At 35.8% G+C, this 24,374-nt stretch overlaps 1 protein-coding gene across 1 annotated transcript in view; it reads right to left on the reverse strand.

The window, feature by feature from the left end:
* Positions 1–4,198: 4,198 nt before the first annotated feature.
* Positions 4,199–24,374, reverse strand: part of LOC149783616 (cysteinyl leukotriene receptor 2-like) — a 92,720-nt gene continuing 72,544 nt past the window's right edge. The window contains exons 2-3 of the mRNA XM_089931868.1: positions 14,365–14,479; positions 4,199–7,348 (exon numbers count right to left, since the gene is read on the reverse strand). Of these exons, the coding sequence (XP_089787994.1) occupies positions 6,164–7,348; positions 14,365–14,403 (1,224 nt within the window). The 5' untranslated portion in view covers positions 14,404–14,479 and the 3' untranslated portion in view covers positions 4,199–6,163. The remainder of the gene's footprint in view (positions 7,349–14,364; positions 14,480–24,374) is intronic.

Here is a 24,374-nt window from a genome sequence, read left to right on the forward strand (position 1 = left end):
CGAAGTCCTATATATCATTAAAGGAATAAAAAAACAAATCAGTCGTGACCGCAGCATTGCTAAGTTGTTGTTGTAGATGCATTACCAACACTGTCGATGTGTGAAGATGAAAGATTAGTGTTGTTTATGTCATCATTATGTCAATCTACGTTGTTGTTACGAGCAAATACAACAGACACGATTGGAGGCACGGCAGCAGGTCTGTTCTCGTGGCTAAGATTCCCTGCATCGCGTCACGTATTTCAGAGCTTCAGGACAAAGGATGGCTGGATAATCAGAAAACCCGATAGCGCTTGACAAACGCAACGGTCCCTAGGCTTTGCTGCCACTTAGAGGTAATCAGGAACCGACGAATTCCTCTTAGATATTGATCACAGCCATGTCGCTCAATCATATCTGATAGCAATATCGTTCATGGGTATATTATAACTTCGACACGGGACTACACATTTCTTGGCGATATATTACTCTTCACTGAAACATCTTGAATTGTGCAAAGAAAGAGTTGTATGTGTATATATATATATATATATATATATATATATATATATATATATATATATATATATATATATATATATATATATATATATTTCCAATGCTGCTAAGGTAGACTGCGGGATGGAGCTGGTGCTTATGGGAGTATCGCCATGATATTGTCGGAACGAACACTACTCAACGATTTGGAGATCATTCTACGAATTGACGTGCCCAGAGGAATCATGTAACAGGGACATCGCAAACGCACAAACAAGTCGCAAGCTGTCAGTTACACACGCGCAGGCACCTGGTTAAATAAACATATCGAGCACAAATATGAGGGTTACATAAGCAACTTCGACAAGTGAGATTCGCAACCCAAACATGCACGAGCGACCTTGAGGCTGTTCCACTTAGTTATGTCTCGTAGCAATGCGAACTAACTACCGCTCAGTGACGTGCAACTTATACAGGTTAACGCGCTAGATAAGCTGGTCACAGGATCGCATTTAATTTATCGCGGCCGATGTCGCTGTTACAGAAACAGTGTATTTCCGTTGTTCATTGCAATCACGCGTTTAATCGCCTCTGTATACCATATAGTCACGAACGCGGCTTCACCTTGGTGCAGTTGAATGCGTCAACATAAAAGTTTGCAAAATGCAAGATCGGCCACCGACGCAGAGTGAACGATCGTTTTCTTCTATTTATTAATGATGCTGTTGGCACAAAATTGGCATTGGCTTCAACTGGCCCCGCGAGGTTAACTCGGAATGGGACGAATAACTTTATTTCGTAAGAAACGAATTAAATGTTTTCTTGGTGTTGTATGTGGAATGAATTGTAGGAGCGACCCCTGTCCTCCAATGATCAACCACACGAGACCGCAATAATCAATACTTATTTGCAAAATCACTCATTGAGTCGAATGTTCGATTGATCCATGTGCGATCGTTTATTTTATTCATACAGTTTAGAGAGTCCAAGTGATTGGAGTAAATCAAAATTGTTAATGCGCCTAATTGGTATCAACAGTTACAATGACGTTGACGGTTCTATTGACCAGAAGCTATTGGGGTCCTTGAGACAGTGATAACTGTAAGATAACCCCATGAAAGCCATGCGTGAATAAATAACTTACCGCAAACGTTGTGGGATAGCCATTCCAGTAGATATTTATAGAAGAACTCGTTAAACTGGTTAATGACATGCCAGAGCCGACGTAAACAAATAAGTGTCCAAGTACACAACAAAGGCGATCTAATGGAACTAATGAACCTGTCCAAGACTGGACCTTAAATTGTGTGAATTGTTTATGTTAACTGAAAAGCGATAACATCAGGAGGATCGCAGTAAATTCACTAATACACAGACAACGCAAGGTTTGGTTAGATCAATGAACTTAACTTGCTCCGGGACTCAGGCGTGTCCATAAGGACGGTATAAAGTGAGATTCCCGACAAAGTTTCAAAGTCGTCTGATACTATCAGGTCAACATGAGATCCAACAAGATCGTGAAGGTACTCACACAAGATGGCGAAGATGACTATCATAACCGAATATGCTGATCACGTATAACGATTTGCCTGGTGCGTTTTAAACGCAGATTTTTATCTTTCAAGTTCAGTACGTATTTTTAGCTGCCTTGCTCTCTGACGTGGCGACTTTTCCTGTTCATACTCGCGTGGCAATGACGCTTTTACACGTTCGACAGCTTTAGAATGTGTCAGCATCGATTTCACGTCAACGTTACATTCGGTAATGTATTGCTGCCGTTGTTTGACAACCCTATAATCCCAATGCAAGGTGTAACTACTGTCGTCACGATGTTGTTGAATTCCATCAAACACTTCTCTGATGAGATCCGGGTACTGTTTCGTGTGACGTTCATGACCATTGTGCTGAAAGGTTCGATTTAATGAACAAACAGTTCGATGTTGTCCACGTTTGTGTTGTATATGTATTACGACACTTTAAAATGACTTTGATATTTATACACAAGAGGAGACATTCTCACTAAAACTGTGCTGCAAATAATAATCTTTTGAAATTCTCCGCACCATTATTTGAAGCGGTTGTATATATTTACTTACGGTCGACAGAAGTGTGTTTAGTCAGTGTTAAATTTTAGCAGGTGTGAACTATAACCCATTGAAGTCCTAGAGTGCCAAAATTATCTTACTGGGCTCAGATGACCTCCCAGACCATGTATTTATCTCAGAGAATTATGTGCGCCTGGTAGGTATTTAACTGCGATTAACAACGTCCATTTGACTTCCATATCGGTACAACACAACTGAGCTCAGCAGTCTGCTAAATTGTTAAGGAAATGGTATGTACCACGACCATGATCCGATCTTAAAAAAAGTTGGGATCAATAACGTAGCAAGGCCGTCCAACCAACTAACTGAACGCATACATTTATGTTAACATAAAGATAAATCTTTCGGCTAATTTTTTTTCCGTTTTGGTGACAAATATCTGACACTTCCCAAAATGTTTCAATTTCGTAACGATTCCTTATACACCTCTGAGTGTTTGGCGAAAGTTATAAACACTGACACATGTCCCATGTGACCACCATATATAAGACCCTGTTTGGCCGAGTGGTCTATGGTTCTGGATGGCTGAAATGTCTAATGCGTTCACGTTAGCATATTACTCAGACATATCGCCACTGTCCGAGTGAAATCGAGTCTCGTCTCAACCAACGTGGTCACGAGAGAAAGCTTGCCAGTAGCTACCTGCTAGGTCTTGTTTCTTCTTAGGTTCTTTGCCCGGCAAATATGCTGACCGCCATATCAAGCCCATCTTAAACTAAAAGCTGGCGTTGCACCTTCAACGGCGTGTCTTCGTTGCTTTGTAGCTACATAATGTCGCGAGATAAATATGGTTTAAAAGAATATATATATATATATATATATATATATATATATATATATATATATATATATATATATATATATATATATATATATATATAGCTTGTTGTAATGTTACAGTATTTCTTTCACGTTAGTCCACTTCGTCGTATATGAAGTTAATCAGTACATTTTGCTACTAACCATGAACAACGCTGGACAAAACTGTTGCGTTAGATTGATATTGATGATGAGACTGAAGGACTGTAGGAGATGGTCAGTTCAAACTGAATAGCGATATTAAAAATGTGATATATTTTCAAGACGTCAAAGCCCTCGTGAAATATTAGTATTTATTTATTTTTGGTCAAATATACACATATATACACGGGTGCATGTAATGGTGCTTTTCCGTCTTGTGATAGAGCCAATATTGTATTATAGCATCATCCTAAAGACACACCAGCAAAGACAGCTCAGGAGGTGTAGGGCGGGTGTCTAACTTTGGATTTCGAGTCCTAAGCTCTGTCAAATCAGTAGAAACTTGATGGGGAAGATATATTGCGTTTAATAGGGCAATAGTTTGAATTCGTTAGAAAACTAATAAGTATGTAAGATATTTGTGAATGAATGCCTATGTTAGGGCAAATACAATAAAAAGTGTATGTTGGACAAACGTTATCTATTGTAATAATGGACATCAAAGTTTCAACTCTGATAAATTAAAAGTAATCAAGATCGCAGGAGATGTAATCTCCTATTTGAACGATTTTGGGTCATCGATTGTGGTATTATATTTTTGACTTATGTAGCGTTCTTCAAATTAGATGAGCATGTTAAAAATAATAAAACGTGAGAATTCACAACGTTTTATTTACAAACAAGAAAATATCACAACAGGTAAGCATTCACAAAGAAAATAAAATGGATTATATGAAACTGTGCAAGGAATGTTTATCAAACTTCATCTCTATTATTCATAAATCTATAGACATTTAAAAAGTACGATAAAACAATAAATAGCATTTGAAAAACAAAGATCACAAAGTCATACTTCATTAACAAAGCAATCAGAAAGTTACAGTTTTTTGTTTACATTCCATATACTAAATACGAGTACACACCATATTTATCAGTGACTGAAAACTACAAAGTAAATCAAAGTGACTGGAATATGATCGGAAGGTGTCGTATGAGCTCTTTGTTTTCTTGCTATTTATGTTGTTGATTTGCTATTGCTGCAATATGAACAACACGAACAGCATCAGCAATAAACGTAGCGCCAGCAATAAACGTATTGCCATAAATAAATGTAGTGCCAGCAATAAACTTATTGCCAGCAATAAACGTATTGCCAGCAATAATCGTAATGCCAGAAATAAATGTAATGCCAGCAATAAACGTGTTGCCATAAATAAATGTAGTGCCAGCAATAAACTTATTGCCAGCAAAAATCGTAATGCCAGAAATAAATGTAATGCCAGCAATAAACGTATTGCCAGCAATAAACGTATTGCCAGCAATAATCGTAATGCCAGAAATAAATGTAATGCCAGCAATAAACGTATTGCCAGAAATAAATGTAATGCCAGCAATATTTCCTTTAAAAGCATATGTATAGGCTGTAGAGATCCGATCTTTATGATGGCTATTATAGCGGCATGAATAGTAGTAGTAGTAGTAGGAGGAGGAGTAGTAGTCACAGTAGCAGTAATAATATAAGTATAAGTAGCACTAGAAGTGTTAGTAGTGGTTTAGAGCAGGAATGGTGAAGAAGCATTGGCGAGACAGGAAACAAACTTGAATGTAGTCGAAAGTCGTGGCTGTAAGCTGCACTTTATAATCATTGCCAATATCGTTGTAATGATTGGAATGATGCTATTCATTAAACTAACGCCTTGTTTGGCATTATAATGCAGACTTTACTGCCGTTGTAAACTTGCTTTCTTTCTTTCCACTACACACAGATCTCATTAATTTCTCACAATTATCGTATGATTCCGTCTATTAACAGAATTTGTTGATCGAGAAAAATTAAACATTAATTTTCTGTAATCTTCGAGGATATAGTTTGCATCAAGTGCTTACTAAGATGTAAAAGATAACCGTTTATTAATTAATCCCTTTTGTTTTAGCAAAACAAAAATATTAAAGAAAATAAAATAAAAATAATATTGAGGTCAATACAACGAGTGAACGTACGTATGGATGAGCATGAAGAAACAGGGATATATGGACTCACAGAGGTATGCAAAACTGATTGCTGTATCGGGTATATGCCAAGGTTGCATTGACAATAAAAGTGGCATGCTTATCCAGAATGTTGTAGATTCTCCGATTCTCTCCTTACTGTGTATGAACATCTAATTTTAATGTCATTTTTGCAGTTATCTTTTATATCTTTATTTTGCATCGGTATGTTTTTGTAAATTGCACTAAATATTAATTGTGTTTCCCTATAAGATAGACTACAAAACGTAAATACATATCTGCATTGATGATTGGATGCAATTGTAAAATTGACGATAGTTAATATATACTCAGAACTGAGAACAATGTCAGAATATGTATCTTATATACATCTATGCAAACATAAAAAAGTCCGTCAACACGCCTTACTATACCGTATCGATATTATCTGCCCTACGATAAATCGATAGTATCTGCCCTACGATAAATCGATAGTATCTGCCCTACGATAAATTGTGCAACCGTAATAATGCTGTTTTGATGATATTACTATAATTTTATTACAATGATCTGTAAAATACATGGTATCAATTCTCACGAATCGGGTCTAGGATGATATGGTCGATAAACTGCTAAACCCACGATTGTGGCGTTGTGTGAGTGTTACTTCGCGAGTTAGCTGAATAACGTCGGTCGTGTTTATTGTACTTGTCTTTCTTCAGGAATAGATGACGTAACTCATTCCGGAAGTAGGCGCCAGTGACACTGTACAAGAAAAAGTTTATACAATAGTTAATGTAGAAGATGGTTCTCGTTATGAACAGGGCATCACCCAGATGATGTGAATCGCTTCCTGCCAATGATGCATCATCCAGATCATCGGGGTATGTCCAGTATATTTTGCACCACACGGAAAAAAAGGGCACGTTTAAAGTAACAAAACATATCGAGATCGCCAGCAAAATGATTGTAAACTCCAACCGGATGATACTCTCTTCAGTCACGATTTTAATTTTCCTATAATGTTTGTTCCTTATGAACAATTTCCTGATAATAAAAACGTTTAAAATGGACAGGATAAAGAAGGGGATAATAGTAATAATGGCGGCAAATGTGCTGTCCAGGAAATATGACGTGTTCGCGTATTCCGGGTTTCCGGTACAGATCGGAACACGGTTTGGTCCTACCTCGTATACTCCACTCAGAATTGGCTTGTACACACAATATATGGACCCTATTACGACCATTCCCAAAATAATTCTTCTGGAAGCACGGGGATCACATATATCCCTCCTTTTCAAAGGATGACATACTCCAATATATCTCTCAACGGTGAAGCACGCCAGAAGCCAAGACGAAAGGAATCTTGAAATGTACTGGAAGTAGAGTAAAATCTGGCATGTGCCATTATGAGCCAGAAATGAAGCTGTCACGTGACCAGTCAGAACAGGAAGTCCTCGCTTGATCCACTCTGTAAAGACATAAAATATGAGGACCATCAGGTCAGATATTGACAAAGCCGCCAGATACTGACTTCCGGATAATTTACGCATGTTTTTGGATAGAAATACTGCCAGAGAAAGACAATTTCCAATTACACCGATTGTGAAAATTACTGGCGTAAAGTAAGTAAAAAACAACTGTGAACTGGTAACTATGGTAATGGCATTCCCTTGTTGTAACAGGTTCTTGAGATCATCCAGATTAATAGCTGAGCAATTGGATGCATTTCCTCTTGCCACGTCAAGCGTCTGGTTTGTTCCCGTGTCTTGCCCATAGTCATCTTTGCACTTTTGCATTTCCATCGAAAAGTTCATCTGCAAGAGAATTACGAAATATTACATGTTGTTTTTTAGACAAGAAAGCAAGAGGCAAATAAAGTAGCAAATATTGACTTGAACTTTGTGAACCTTAGATGTGTTTTTAAATCAAGCAAATATAATGACAAATGAATATGCGCTCAAACATACTGTTCATTTATTGGCAATTGTGTTTTCCTTTGCGTAATATAATCATGTAAAGACAATATGCACTTTTAAGTTCTAATGATTAATGTGTCCGTATAATGGACCTTTGAAAGCGGACCTTTAAAGTCCACCTATTAGGCCGGAAAAGGTGAGGGAGGTGTCCCTAGTCTAGGAATTGGAGCTGTTGTATCTACTCGCAGCGAAAAAGGCACGAAGCAGCGTAAAACGTATTGGTTGATCTCGTGGACATGAGTTGCAGATCAATAACCTTAGCTATTCAGTAAATCGACCTTAAACGTCAACCAGATGTTAAGCTTTACAGGTCAGTCAGAGTACTCTTTAGTTTGCATGTTCAACTACTCAAACAGATTCAGGTAAGGAGCAATCTTATCTGTCAACAAAACAATGACAATGCCAAATGTCGTACCAGTTCCTTTTTGTTTATACCGATGGTTAGGTTTTAGCGCCATTGTAAGATAAGCCACATATGGCGGCCAGTAGAACTGGTGAATGAATAACCCAGGATATTCCAGGTAAGAAACACCGACCCAAGATATGCTACTGGTTAATGTAGCACGTCCCACATTGTCCAAGCCTGAGACTCGAACCCCGACGGACAGAGATTAGAAGGCAACGAAAAGAAAAAAGAGAGTTTTGACAAAGTGGCTATCCCAGGCATAATTCCTTTTAATAGTAAGGTTCTACAACGAAAGCAAGCATTTTAATGCCGTAATAAAAGATGCATGTATCTAGCAGAATTAATATGTTATTACACCCAACTGATCTTGAAAAAGATATTTTGATCTGAACACACGGCGCAGTATGGTCAAACTAATAGCATAACCGAAGGACGCATTTGTGATTTCCCGATTTACATTCCGTTAGCTGCAATCAAATTATAAAACGCATTTAAATGAAATTCAATGACATAAACCTGTCATAATAGCTGCAACATTTAACTTAATGTGTGTGCTCATATAAGATTAATAATTCATGACACTTTTGATTGCAACATATTTCTCACAATAGATCTTTTGATTGCAATACATTCAGAATAATGGAAACATGTACATTTAAACACATTGAACGGGTTCATACTATCGTTTTTGCTTCTCGTTAAGATGGGGAACAAAGTTTATTCATGCCTCTCATCTCCCCCAACGGACGAGATTATTTCACATGAGAATTACTTCTCTTTCTGATCTTAAACGTAACCGACATAAAGATAATATTGTTGAATATCTGGCCAAAAAGAGAGTACCATTCAGTACATTCCTACTAACCCAGAATACCAATCTAATAAGCTGCCACCAAACCTACTTTCCTAACCAAAACCCAAGTATTTATAAGCATACAACACCAACATCCCAGCTAACAGGAAACCTTCATTCCTAACACAAAAAAGTATTGAATTGCCTACAATGCCAACATTCCATGCTGCAGTCAAACCTATATTCAAAACCACATACCCATGTATATACATGCCTACACATACATATATACATTAATTCATTGATAATCTTAAAATCTCTTTCCATCAAAATATAAAACTTTCCTGTCTGGATGGTTTAAATATGAACAATTGTTATGAATGTTTTATGATTTATTGATTACCTGTTTAATAGCAAGTTGCTGGGTATCATGATACGTTGCTCAGTCTCAGGTAGCATGATACGATGTTTCGTTTCCAGAAAATGTATACAGTGATAATACACGTGTAACATGAAAAGTCTTTGAATAGTTGCATATGTTTTGGTGGTATAATCGCATATGTGTTAATCGGTCGAAATACATAAGCTTCATGAAACAGAACAATGCAAATATTAAAGAAAGTACCTGTTGTAGTAGGTCCAATTCAAAATAGTTGCTTAATTTTTGCTTTAACACTCACTGTGTATTAACTGATGTTGTTTATTTGATAGCCTATAACAAAAAATAACATGCACTGTGTTGCACAGACGCTTCTACACGTTTCAGTTCTCCTTTAATGTTTCGATAGATTTTAATCGAAATGATCACACTTTCCGTTAATCTTCTCTCATGCCAAGTGATATTTTATTTTTTATTTCATGCCATTCGAGATGAACTGACTGATTACAGATTATTGCTTTTCATATATAAGGTTTCTAAAAAGTTGACCGTCGGTCGCTTATATATATATATATATATATATATATATATATATATATATATATATATATATATATATATATATATATATATTGCATTACAAAACCGGTATTACATAGGCGTTGCAGACAATTCACTAGATATATAAATATATAGCTAGCTAGGTAATTAGATAGATAAATATATAGATTGCAAGATATATAGATATATAACTAGATAGATAGATAGATAGATAGATAGATAGATAGATAGATAGATAGATAGATAGATAGATAGATAGATAGATAGATAGATGAATGGATGGATGGAGAGAGGGAGGGAGGGATTGATGGAGGGAGGGATGAATGGATGTATGGATCTGCGGTGATGGATGTTGACAACTATTTGGTAGTATCTAATGTGCCTTAAAGTCTAAAACTAAAGTGTCAGTCTCTGCCATACTTGTCGCATTTGTGATCTCTAGCTGGTTTATTTGCTTATGTTGGAACTGTCTGTGGAACCTTATTTTTACATATGCTTAGGATCACTCTCGTATTATGTCTTTTTCTGTTGTGACTCATGTTGCCACGGATTCTAATCAGAGGCAACCTCTTCCCACGTGCTTGTTCTGATTCTATGTTCCATTATATCCAGCTTGCATGCTTCCTTATATAACAGATGAGCTCGTCCCGCTTGATTTGCTCCCCATCTAGGAGGTCCTTTCGAATTCAGCGATCTTAAGTTCTGGACATTCGTCCCATCAAATGCAAGGGTCGTAGTCTTAGCAGATTGACATTCTTGTCATCACTGCTCTACCCAAGCACTGTGCTGATGGGAACTTTGTCACTCCAGGTAATGTTAAGGATGCGCCTGAGACAGTGAACGTGTAATTCATTAGGCTTTCTTTTGTGCTTTATTTGTTTTTCTTGTCTATGTTTTGCATTTGCCTATGAAAAAGAATCAAGAGTTGAAAGCGTTCAGGCTAGATAGATACTGGGGCCCGAGTGGCCGAGTGGTCTAAAGCGCTCACCGTTACGGATCACTGCCATCTCACCTCTATCTGCATGGGTTCGAGTCTCGGGTTCGGCCAATGTGGGTATGTGAGAAAGCTTGCCGGAAGCTTCTCGTGGGTCGGTGGTTCTTTCTGGGGTTTTCCCGGGTTATTCCTCCACCAGTAATACTGGCCACCATGTATAGCCTATCTTGTGCTGAAAAATGGCATTAAAACCTACAACAACAACAACAATAGATAGATACTAGTTTCGCACTGTTAGTTGTCAGTTTATTGCATTTATCTGAATCAAGCAATCCCTGACAAATGTGATCCATTGCCCGATCCAGAGCACGTGAAAGGATTGTTATTTGCCATATGATTTGTATTCTTGGTACGAGAGTAGCATATATATAAATGCACGTGCTTATCTGATCGTTCTTGGACCTGATATCCAGTTTAAAATGAAGCGTTAACAAATTTAATGACGATTATTGCGTGATGATGAACATTTCCTCAAATAATTTGTTTGTTGCTCCGCGTCGAATTCAGATAAGTAATCATGTTTACGTATTTTGGAAGGAAGCAGCCAGCTATATATTTGTTTATGGCATAGAAACTGCATCACTCACAGTGCCAAGTTTATGAGTTTCTTGTAGGATGATGAATACAGGCGACCATTAAGGGAATATAAATGAACATTTGTGGAGTAATAAGTTTGCATAGTTTGAGGACAAGTAATATTTTATTTGTACTTTAAAAATGTATACACTAACGATTTTCCAAAAAAATGTGAATGTTGAGGTTGTGGATATAACCGCATGTAATGTGATCTACGGTATCGAAAACGATATTAAAATAAAAGTAAACAAAATATGGGTTGCGATGATGAAGTTTTATCTCAAGATAACCTCCCAAGTCAATTAAATAGAGGAGATTTAAGTTATCCCTTATTGCAGTCCTGCCTTCCTGGAATAATGTTTACTTCTGGAGAAAACAATTAATTGCAATTGCCAACATCTATTTTCTCAGAAACTTATTAGGAGCATAAATGACAATTAATCTAGACTTTGTTACTGAACAAACAAATTATCCCATGCTTCATGTGACTAAACGTTCTTACGTAAACTAGGGTGAGCGTTATAGTGCATTTTATCAATGTTTGTTATCAGTGTATTTTATCATTGTAATTTATCAGTGTATTTTATCAGTAGATTTTCTTTGAAAAAATTGGAATTCCCCTTCAAATGTGAAAATTAGCATTGGGCATTGTTTTGCTTTGGAGATGATTAAGTCGCATCTAAGTCCCCATATTGACTTTTTCTGGACATGAAATAAACACACAGCAGAGATATTTCTCTTCAGAATCTATACATATATCTGCACATCTGAATCTGTAAATATGTGCATGTATGAAAAACAATATATTGCTACACCTACTATTACTGACTGAAAGTAACATATATTATAACAATTAATTAGATTTGTGGGGACAGACGCGTATCAAATCGCTATACTGCGAGATTTTGGAATATCTGGTCGGGGACGGTAATGTGCATAATTACACTTTTGTTTATAAAGCAGCCAGACGGACTATTACGGACACGGTAAACCTCGATTTCATAGTCGAACCGTCAAACAATGAAAAGTTCCTTTAAGCGGTAGTCGCAGTGTAGAACGTCTAATTAACCCCATATTTGGCGCCTAGTTATACAAAGGCGGCAAATATATTTAATCCTGATTGGTTACACTAACTATGAGGCGTGTTTCCCACACTAAGTTTCCTAATTTTAATATAGCCTCGTACTAATCTCGTAACAGCCACGTATTTGTCTCGTACTAGTCTCATACTAGTCTCGTGCAGGCCATATTCCAAGTCATACAGTTACAACATCAAGCATCCGGACTTGAATTTTTGCGATTATGGCTCGATGGCATGCGCTAGCATTCATTGTTTCTTTCACAAAAGAATGAGTAGTGGAGTCGGGGAAGAAATGTTCCGTTCTCGTTCTAGCTGCTTACCTCACTTTAAACAAAAAGCTAAGTTTGATTATGTAAACACTCCTAATATACAATAAATAAAGCACTGATAATGACCAAACACGACGGAATCAATACTTGAGTGTTACATACAATCCATAGTGAGATTTTGTCCTTCCTCTCTATCAGCAAATTGGCAAAGACGTATAGAAATATATGAAAGCAGAATTTACAGCAATATGACAAACCATTTTACGTCTATGCCTTCTCCTTTTAAGCGGACAATGTCAAAATGATTATCCACTGGTCTTTTTAGATGCATATGCTATTGTATTTTGGGACCTTTTGGCACTCAGATCAAAATAGACAGTAGTGTGTGTTATGTTGCTCAGTCCTATTTATTCTGTTCTATTTTGCTGCTCCAACAAGCGTATTCCGAAATGTGTTTTGTTTCTCAAACCAGCTTATCCAAGAATGTGTTGTAATGCTAAGTCCAAGGTATACTCGAGTGCGTTTCGGTCGTCAGTCCTAACTATCTTGCTATGTTTTCGTTCACAGACACAAAGATCCTGGATTGTATTTTTTGTTGATAAGGCAAAAGTGTGTTTTTTTGTGCCCAGTCGAAAGTATCAAGGTGAAAATTTTTCGCGATCGGATAGAAATTGTTAATTCATCCGAAACATCAAGAAAATTGGAATTGTATCTGGGTTCAGCGCGAATACTGGACAATCTTAATTCCCATGGTTTAGTTCAGTTAAATATGGCGGATGTGATGATTTTGTGCTTACACACACACACACACACACACACACACACACACACACACACACATATATATATATATATATATATATATATATATATATATATATATATATATATATATATATAGTTCTTGACGTTGAATTTCCTTGCACAACACTCAGACTTTTGGAATGTGTCCAGATATTCATGCATGAGTATGTTCGTTTTTGTAATTGCTAAGCCGTCAAGAATAATGACAACTTGTGCTGATTACTCCGAAAATAACAGACTTTTCTACATAGTTACCAATATAGCAAAAGCATAACCTTTATATTAATCGATATTAAATTATTAAACTTACCATTTTCACCAACAAGTCGACTTAATAATTATCCTTAAAAATGAAAAATAAAAACAGAAAAAGAAGAAAGAAGAAAAGAATAACAAGAATACTTCATTAATGAAAACTACTGCAATCTGGTCTCGTATATATGTTTTCTGCTGTTTATTCTATTAATACGTTTATCATCCATCTTCTGCAGATTCTGATCCTACCAAGCTCTTTTTTATCAATTTGCGAAAGGCCGCTCAAGTCAATGAACATCAATAAGGGGTAGGTAACTGCGTGATTTACATATGTAGGATCATTTGCAAGGTTTTTTTATCTGACCCTCCAACTAAGTAAGGAGCTCGTCTGCTGGAAATGAGGTGGCGAGGTTCGAAAAAGTTAGAGGACATCGTATGTCATAGATAAATTGAACGATTAAAAAAACATCCCTCTTACAGAATTTCTTAGTATTTTCCATTACTTTTTTCTTTTTCTGCAATGTTTCTGACATATTTTGCTTTTCAGGATCTATAACGTCAGGATTTAGAACTATACTCATATATATGTCTCTTCGTAAACATGTGTTGAAGTTTTCGGCGTAAATATCTGTTGAATTTAAGGAAAATGGCTGAATTATTATGAGCTTGTCTGCGATGTGTGTCTTATTATTTATTTGTATTTGTGTACAGAGAGAGGTGGACAGGCAGAGTGTACCTTGTCTGCCATTTCCATGAGAGAATCAAATATGTCCATAATGAGTTACAGCGCTGTCTCCGTATTAATCATCTCCAAGACGAGACTGTCGCTCTACTTTCCTCAGTGAGTACACCTGTAAAGAAACAAATATAATTACTTAGCTGTTTCAATGAAAGTAGAACTTTATTCATGTTCACAAAATAATTATTCCTTGCTAATTCGATCAGGTGTTCGACGCTTTTTTTTTCTTATCTGTCCACAATCTTTAGAGAAACACAAGTTGAACGAACGGCAGGGAAACACATAATGTCGTCAGTGACTGAATTGACTCGTACACTCCCTTCTGTCTTGTAGTCGGGAGAGAAGAACTTTTGGAATGGATAGTGTTACTTTTCTCTTAGTCGCTAATTTTCATGTGTAATTTGAGAACTGTTGATGGCGTAAAGTTCATATCAAGATGAGTATGTATGTATGTATGTATGTATGTATGTATGTATGTATGTATGTATGTATGAATGTATGTATGTAAGTATGACTGACTGACTGACTGACTGACTGACTTTATTTCCTCTTCAACAGAGATTACATCAGATTAATCAAATTCAGGATAATACAAGATCATAAAATAGAACAGAAAAGTGACAAAAATGCAATAGTAAGACTGTGTCAGCTATGACTATATCAGATTATATCAGGTTACTAAGATACATATTATACGTATCATAAGATTATGAGACACAGTATAGACGAGAACGCAAGCATGATAATACATCGTCAACTAATGCATTTACAAAATGAGATATATAAACATAGAAAACAAGATAGAAATCTCTAAGAAATATACATAAACAAACACACACACATACACACACACACACACACACACACACACACACATATATATATATATATATATATATATATATATATATATATATATATATGTACACACACATATATTAATATATATACATATATACACATACATGCACATACACAGACATATATATACATACGCACACATATACATATATATATACATATAAACATATACATATATATATATAGAGACAGACATACATACACATACATATATACATATACACACATATACACACATACATACATACACACATATACATATACACATACACACACATACACACACATACATGCATATATATACATACATATACGCATGCACACATATATTCATATACACATACATACACACACATTCATATGCATACATACACATATATGCACATATACATACACATACATACACCCATATGTACATGCATATACACATACATGTATATACATAAACATATACACTGTATACAGCTGTCATACAACAAAAATTGCGGATTTGACAAGACGTATGTATGTATGTATGTATGTATGTATGTATGGGGGGCCCCAAGTGGCCGAGTGATCTTCGTTCCGGATCACCTCCATCTCACCTCTGTCTGCGGCGGTTCCAGTCTCGGATTCAGCCAATGTGGGTATGTGAGAAAGCTTGCCAGTAGCTGCAGGTGGTTCGGTGGTTCTTTCCGGGGTTTTCCCGGGTTCTTCCTCCACCATTAATACTGGCCGCCATGTATAAGCCTATCGTGTGCTAACAAATGGCGTTAAACCCCACAACAACAACAACAACAATATGTATGTATGTAAATATGTATGTATGTATGTATGTATGTATGTATGTATGTATGTATGTATGTATGTATGTATGTATGTATGTATGATGCATGTATGTATGTAACTGAAGCCATCTTGATCACCAAGCAAAGACTTCCTCCTTCACGCACTTTACTTCTAAACATAAGTATCTGCAATAATAACATTAAATTTTCAGAGTACGAAACCTAGGTGTCGCTCTCGACAGTAAACTCATATTACGTATTTTATACTCATGTTATGCAAATCAGCTTCATTCGCCGTTCTCTATCGGTTGATGCCAGAAAACCACGTGTTTGTTATTTAGCCCTTTTAAGACTGGACTATTGTATTTCATTTCTGTCTTGTTAGTTATGTACTACATAAACTTAAAAATTCAAAACACGGCAAGTCAGATCATTCTTAGTACTGAGCACACCTCACCCCTGTTCTGTAATCTTCACTGTTCAAAGCTCAACAACTTCTAGGCAAGTTTGAGAAATAAAGTTTCACAACATTTTGCAATACCGTTTCCTATACATTCTTTCAAGAAGAGTTTTCGTTTTTGGCAACCAATAATAAAAAGAAAATACCAACCGGGAATGGAGAACACGTTCAAACAACGTCTGTATAGAAAAATGGTCATAGGTTATCTTTATCTTTTTCTGTCGAAGGATTGCATAAACAGTTAATTCTAGTAATTACAAGGCTGACAATTTCCCTACTTACTTAAACTCATAATATGAATGGCGACCTTTAACTGTTATTTTCCTTCAGATCGGAGCAGTTAAACACTTGAATGCATTTAAGATTCATTGACTATCGCCTTTTATTATATTCGGTTCTTGCAGCTATGACATAAGACAAATATAATATTAGCATAGAAAATAACCCCAAATTTACATTTAAATGTGTTTCCAACGCACCACAGATAACATCTATCACTTTTGGCAGAAGAATACGAATAATACATTATACAATTGTTGTTTGCTTCTGGTAATTTATTTAAACCCTTTTGCATGCCAATCATTTATTATTCTCACCAATCCCATTAAATCGGGCACTGAGAATACGCATACGTTGCTTCGACGATGAAACATTCACGAAAAGATCTGAAGAGTTATCTGAACACATAATTAAGCTGGCTTAAAACAAAAATATGACAGTGTAGGTTGAACAAATAAAACGCACTGACCTAGAATATTGACAGAGAGAAAAAATTGATTGGGAAAAATTTATATTGACCTATCTTCGACACACACATACAAACACACATACAAACATATATATATATATATATATATATATATATATATATATATATATATATATATATATATATATAGTGTGAGACATACAGACAGACAGAGGCAGAGACAGACAGACGGACGGACATAGAAAACATAACATATGTACAGTTTTGTTGGCACAATATATGTTTCGATTTCCCTAGTGAACATTGAATGTCAAGATCAATTTAAAAATTTGGATTTGCATGTAAAATGCGCTTGATGAATGCAGTACGCTGATCATTACTAATGATGTCCATGCTGTCATTCAAGCCTTTCTCAAGGCACTGATGGGCTTCATAAGACCATTTGTGATGAAGTAGTATTACAAGATTATTATTTTGTTAATTGCTTTTACAGAAGATGATGAATTTATACAGCCAAGCGATCTCCATGATCCAATATGATCTTCACTTTCGATCCTAAGCAATCGTCTAGGAACCAGTCCATGCGTGTGTTGTAATGCGTCATTCATTTGTATTTTCCTTGTCGATGTGTATACAGTTTACACTATAGCTAATGCTGTTGCTCTTAGTGGTAGCAGTTTTGGACGTTTTACTTGTTTGACTTTTTCTCATTTCTTTTATTCGAGCTCAGGGTGACATTTATTTAATGAAACCTTATTTTGAGTTCAATCATAAATTGTTAGACCAGTCACCAAAGCAAAGACGTCATAAATGAGAATAGGAACTTTCGTCAAATATTTTTATTAAATATACTCATATCACGCTTGCATTAAACGGTTTGTGTGAAAGGGTGAGCGAGACATTCTCAATGTAAATACTGCATATTATATGTATCGAGTTAGATTGTAAACATATGTGCCCTCTTTACGAATTCACGGACCCAAACATTCTTTCTACTTTATACTACAATAGGTGATATTATAAACCACCATTCTTGATTGAATGTACTTTCATCTAATGTGATAAAATGAATTATAACACTCATTCCCATTTGTAACACGCTTTTATAGTGATATATTAGTCCCTGATAAATGTTGTTAATCAAATAGATTCCATCTTGCAGCAAGGATCTAGGCTTTCACAACTAAGCGTCAGGTGTGGGAAGGCATTATTTAGACGAACAATGAAATTTTAATGCTGATACAATCTCCAGAAACCTAAATAAATCCTTGGATGACGATTGCTTTTGGAACCCGAGGCCATGTCAGAATGAAATCTAAATTTATGAGATTAAAGGCATTAGCTATTATTCCCATACTTTATTGTTGGCATCTTTGGCTCAGACCTGAAATAATATAGTCAGTTTTATTTTGCATTTAGCCTCATGGGTCTTGATTGAAACAGTAAGGAGTATAGTCTGACATACGTTCATTTATTTGACCACTTTCTAAATTATAAATTGATTTTTGTTTGCTTCATAGAAACCCCTTTCAGAATTACAAATTGATTGTTGGTAGCTTCATAGAAACCCCTTTCTACATTCAACGTCGATTTTTGTTTCCGTCGTAAAGACCCAATTTCTGCATTTTTCGTTGATTTTCCTTCGCTTGATAGAATTTTCTTGTTATTGATATAAAGGTAAATTATTACAGAGTGTAACATTAAACAACATACATTTGACTTATATGCAGGTAATTTATGATATATCGTACATAATAACTAGCCATCGTGTGACTGATGTAAAGGTAAATTATCATATATAGTATACCCACAAATAACTATCGTGTTATTGGTATAAAGGCACATTATGATGCGTCGTACCCAATAGACAACCTTCTTGTGATGGACATAAAGGTAAATTAGCATATATCGTACAAAATGAATAACCTTCCTTATCACATATAACCCGATATAGATACCGAAATCATCACCTGAAAACAGACAATAAAACTGATAGCACGCAGGAAAGCTATGCTATTATATAATACATTTAGAGAAAACGAATATTCTTCCCGATCATCCAATTCTGTTCTGCTACAGTAGACCCGGCAAAGTTGCCAGGTAGACGTGCTTCCTTTAACTAGTCTTCTTTCTTGTATTATCACCTCTAAATGTGCCAATTAAAAATTATCTACAGTAATTTCATCTCCGATATAGAAGGCATTTCATTCGTAAATGTCTTTGAAATGATTGCATATGAGCTATATATATTTTTTACCAGAAGTAAGATTAATATTTGTCTCCGTTACAGGAGACGGTGTTGTCTTCTAGACAATCTGTCAGTCTTTTGGTTTGATGTATAAAGTCACAATACTTACTAGTTAATGTAATATGATGTGATTTGGACTTTTAACGTAGCTTTATCAATTTGTCAGTCATATCGCTACGACGTCTAAACTGTGGCAGTTTATAGTGATGTCTAGCACTGGGGCATCATGCCGCAGATATGAAGCATGATGTCCCACCCAGTCACATCATTCTGACACCAGGCCGACCAGTCCTAACACTAACCTCTTAATGCTGAACACCCATTTGTGTAAGTCCTTGGTATGACTTGACCGGGGATCGAACCCACGAGCTACCGCATTCGAGGCGGACGCTCTAACCACTAAGTTACTGAAGCGGTCAAAGTTACAACAGCAATGCGCAGTTCAAGTTACACGAGTCTCGTAACCGCTTTGGATTATAGTGAAAATTGTTCAATGAAAGTAGTACAGATTGTACTTTATAGAAAAATATAAATGCCAGACGGACATAAGCTGAAAAAGGAGTTATTAAGTGGGTCATCACCAGGTTATCCAGACTTAGACAAGTTATTGCGCATGAATATGTCGTCACCATGTCGTCACCATGTGATTTATCATGATCTGACGAGTGGAACCATCGGTCGATGAAAAATGTATACCTTTTCAATCATTATCAGCTGATAGTTGTTGTTGTTGTTGTTATAGGGTTTAATGCCATTTTTAAGCACAAGATACATGGCGGCCAGTATTAAAGGTGGAGGAAGAACCCGGGAATCCACAGTGGCCGAGCCCGAGACTCGAACCTACGCAAACAGAGGTGAGATGACAGTGATCCGTGACGGAGAGCGCTTCAGAACACTCGGCCACTCGGGGGCCCCTTATCAGCTGATAGAGAAAATGAGATTTATAAATTCATATATGCTGGAAAAACTTAGATGTTCTAACATACAAAAAAAAAGAAAAAAGAATTTTCCATTCATATATATATATATATATATATATATATATATATATATATATATATATATATATATATATATATATAAACACTGAGAGAGAAAAGATTTAGTGACAAATTTTATTTTGACTGAATATTTTAATTTTATTTTGGGAGGGTTTCGTTGTCGCGGACAGTATGTACAACATTGCATACCTGTTTACGATAATCAATAAACTTCATTTTGATGGGGTCAGAATATGAACAAGACTACTAAGCATAAACAGACATTTCTTTCATTCACTTAGATGCGTGCTCTTCTTACCAAAATACGGGCTGTCAATACCAAAATGCGGGCTGTCAATACCGCAGTGAGGGTTGTCAATACCAAAATTAGAGCTGTCAATACCAAAATTATGGCTGTCCATACCAAAACGAGGGCTGTCCATACCGAAATGAGGGCTGTCCATACCAAATTAGGGCTGTCCATACTAAAATGAGGGCTGTTCATACTAAAATTAGGGCTGTCCATACCGAAATGAGGGCTATCCATACCGAAATGAGGGCTGTCCATACCAAAATGAGGGCTATCCGTACCAAATTAAGGGCTGTCCACACCGAAATGCGAACTGTCCATACCAAAATACGAGTTGTCCATACCGACAATCAAATTCAATGTAGTTAACATAAATCTAAAGGCACACCATCACAACCTTGAATTGCAATAAAATATAAGGCTACATCCTAGTAAAGATTTAACTGGAGAAAGTAGTTTGACTTGTGCCATTGAGTTGATATGGAGCATGATGCCATATCATATTTCTGGGCAAAATGCATTTATATTGTATTTATTGATATTTTACCCATGAATTTAATTTATCATTATTTGCAAGTATAATACATTGCGCATATATATATATATATATATATATATATATATATATATATATATATATATATATATATATATATATATATATATATATATATACACATTTCACGTATGTATGTATGTATGTATGTATGTATGTATGTATGTATGTACACTCATGCACAAACAAAATTGAAATGTAAAAGAAGAATTAAAGTGATTGATTAGCTAAACTTTTATATGATTGTTTAACAAAGGAAAAGCCATAGTATATAGGTTTGTTAGGTTCCAGTTATCATAATCTGTTATCTCTTTATCCATTCATGTAATCGTGAATTGATTGCGGGTTCAGACCCGTGACGCCTATCTGGAATGTTTTGGAAGAATTAAAGAGATCTTTGTATATTTGATTACATTTAAGGAAGTTAAATTTCCTGGTCTGAGGCAAAAGTAACGTTACAATTTTACATTGCGATAGCGACGCCTTTATGTGTTTTCTAACAGGAGATAATAAATGCTTTTCTAGTTTGTTAAGGGATACGCTAACGTCTTTCATCCGTGTTCTGTATCGGTCAGACAAAATACGCATTTATAATACTGACCTATATTTTTCACACAGTAATCATATTTAATTGAGTGACGTTTCATTTGTTAAACATTGTACTCTAAGTATTTGTCATTTCCACATTGTTGCTGGTGTGACATAAAAAAATGGGCAAGTTTGAAAATATTTCACAATCAGAACAAGCTGCAATCTTCTAATGGAGCAAAATCTTTTAAGATTGTCTCAGAAGAAACTTCGTATTCGTAGATTGATGTTGGTTACAGATGTACGGAAAAGTGAACCGAAATGGCAAAAGTTGCCAGCCGACATAAAAGCTCGAAACCTAGATGACAATTATAATAATTTAAGCTGTGTGGATTTTAATTTCCTACGACTAGCCTCACACTGACGTACGCTATCAGTCTACATCCCAGCGTGACTACTGCAGGGTTAATCTACATACTGCCGTAATTTCAAAATTGCTCAAATAACGCTGTCTTTTTAGCTACTATGAACTTTGCCCCAGTTACGCCGTACCTTCCTTGATACAGTGTATGCATGTATAAATGTTACGACGATGCAAATTTGCTACATTAACATTTACCTTGAGCAATTTATTTTCATGTCTTTTTTATATTCCTCGTTTCTTGTTCATGTAGTCAGGAACGGGTTAGCCACCTGGATAGAGCTATTCGACATCCACGTACTAGAGAGGCAAAGAATGTATTGCATCCACACTTTGACACATTTAAGCAGACACACTCGACAAATGGTCGAAAGAAACAATCCAGCCTAAACTACATATTTGGAACTATTGGTTTCAAAATAGCTTTCTCCATTTGTACCAATTTGTGCCAGGTCTGCTGGATGGTATGTCCGGTCAAGAAGTGTGCAGTTTCCTCTAGAATACTGATTGTTTTGCTTTGTTTTGCCTTTACAAGGTTCTTTAGTCTCAGTAAGAAAGTAGATTAGTAAGATTGTATTGCTTTTTGTTCACACTAATTAAAGGTCATCGAATTTAACAATGTTGTACATAAAAAACTGTGACATGACTGACTTAAAGTTTTCACCGGATTCCAACCGGAAATAATGTATGTCATGATTATTTCCTCTTGAAACATGGGAAGATCTTCTAGATCTGGGAAACATTTGATATAGTATTATTCGTGCACTATTAGCTTTTCTGTTGTTGTTGTAGTTGTATGGTTCAATTTTTCAAACATTAGTTTCTTGAACTTTTTTGTTTTTCAAGTGTACCTTACTTGCTAAATCTTTACATTCGTTTTCGACATCCACACCCATTAATGATACATTCAGTTCGACAACTGGATAATTGCTTTTTTTAAATGTTGACCTAAAGAGTTGCTTAAATTATGTTTTTAGCGTTATGTTAGATGAGGATTGTTTCCTTCTGGAATGAATTTGAGATTTTGTTCTTCATTACTATTCTCTTAGAAAATATAGAATATATAGAACAATATTTCCCCTCATTTTCTGAAGACTGCTTAGATTACTTCATTGGTAATGTACCTGCTGACACTTGGGTAAGATTACTGCATTGTTACAGTACATTTCGACACCTGGGTAAGATTGTTGGATTGTTGCAGTACATGCTGACACTTGGGTTAGATTACTGCATTGTTCCAGTACTTTTCGACACTTGGTTGGATTGTTGCGTTGTTTCAGTACCTGCTGATACTTGGGTCACATTAATGCATTGTTACAGTACCTGCTGACACTTGGGTTAGAATACGACATTGCAACGGTACAGTTTGACAGAGTTCCTTCCAGAGATTATATGATACTGTATTATTTTTCCCTGAAGAGTAACATTTAGTCTCTCAATAGCTCCCTTAAATAACTGAATTATGGATATGAATAGCAGGTGTAGGCAACTTTAATTCAATGAGTACGTAGTTAATGCTTTAAATTAACTTTGATTTAGGCACTTACCCATTAATTCTCTCCATTAAGGTTCCAACACGAAATAATACACCTTTTCGGCAGCTGTGTTGGACGATACAACTTGATAAGGGAGTTCCGGGTATGCTGAAGTACATTTCCACAGCAACATTGGGTCTTATACTAGTGCAGAAATAAACGTGTGTTTAAAGATAGTATAACTGTTTCTTGACAGATATAAATTAAATTTAAATGATATAAATGACTGTGCGTCGAGGTAATAAAATAATTTTTTTCTTCTAATTTCATTGTAGCCATGAGTATAATGCTATTATAATGTGGGGCACTTTGGGGAGAGACCGCTTTATACAAGGCTCGATTGCAACAATGAGGTTTCTGCCTGTATCGATACAGCTGTTTCCAAAGCCTGATTGCAACAATGAGGCTTATGACTGTATCGATACAGAGGTAAATAAGGCCTGATTGCAACAATGAGGTTTTCGACTGTATCGATACAGCTGTATAAAAGGCCTGACTGCAACAATGAGGTTTTTGACTGTATCGATACAGCTATATAAAAGGCCTGATTGCAACTATGAGGTTTTTGACTGTATCGATACAGCTTTATACAGTGTATTTTTGCAACATCAAGTTTTTTACTGTATCGATAG

This window comes from Sinohyriopsis cumingii, chromosome 14, assembly GCF_028554795.1.
Source record: "Sinohyriopsis cumingii isolate HCF-2022 chromosome 14, ASM2855479v2, whole genome shotgun sequence".
NCBI lineage: Eukaryota > Metazoa > Mollusca > Bivalvia > Unionida > Unionidae > Sinohyriopsis > Sinohyriopsis cumingii.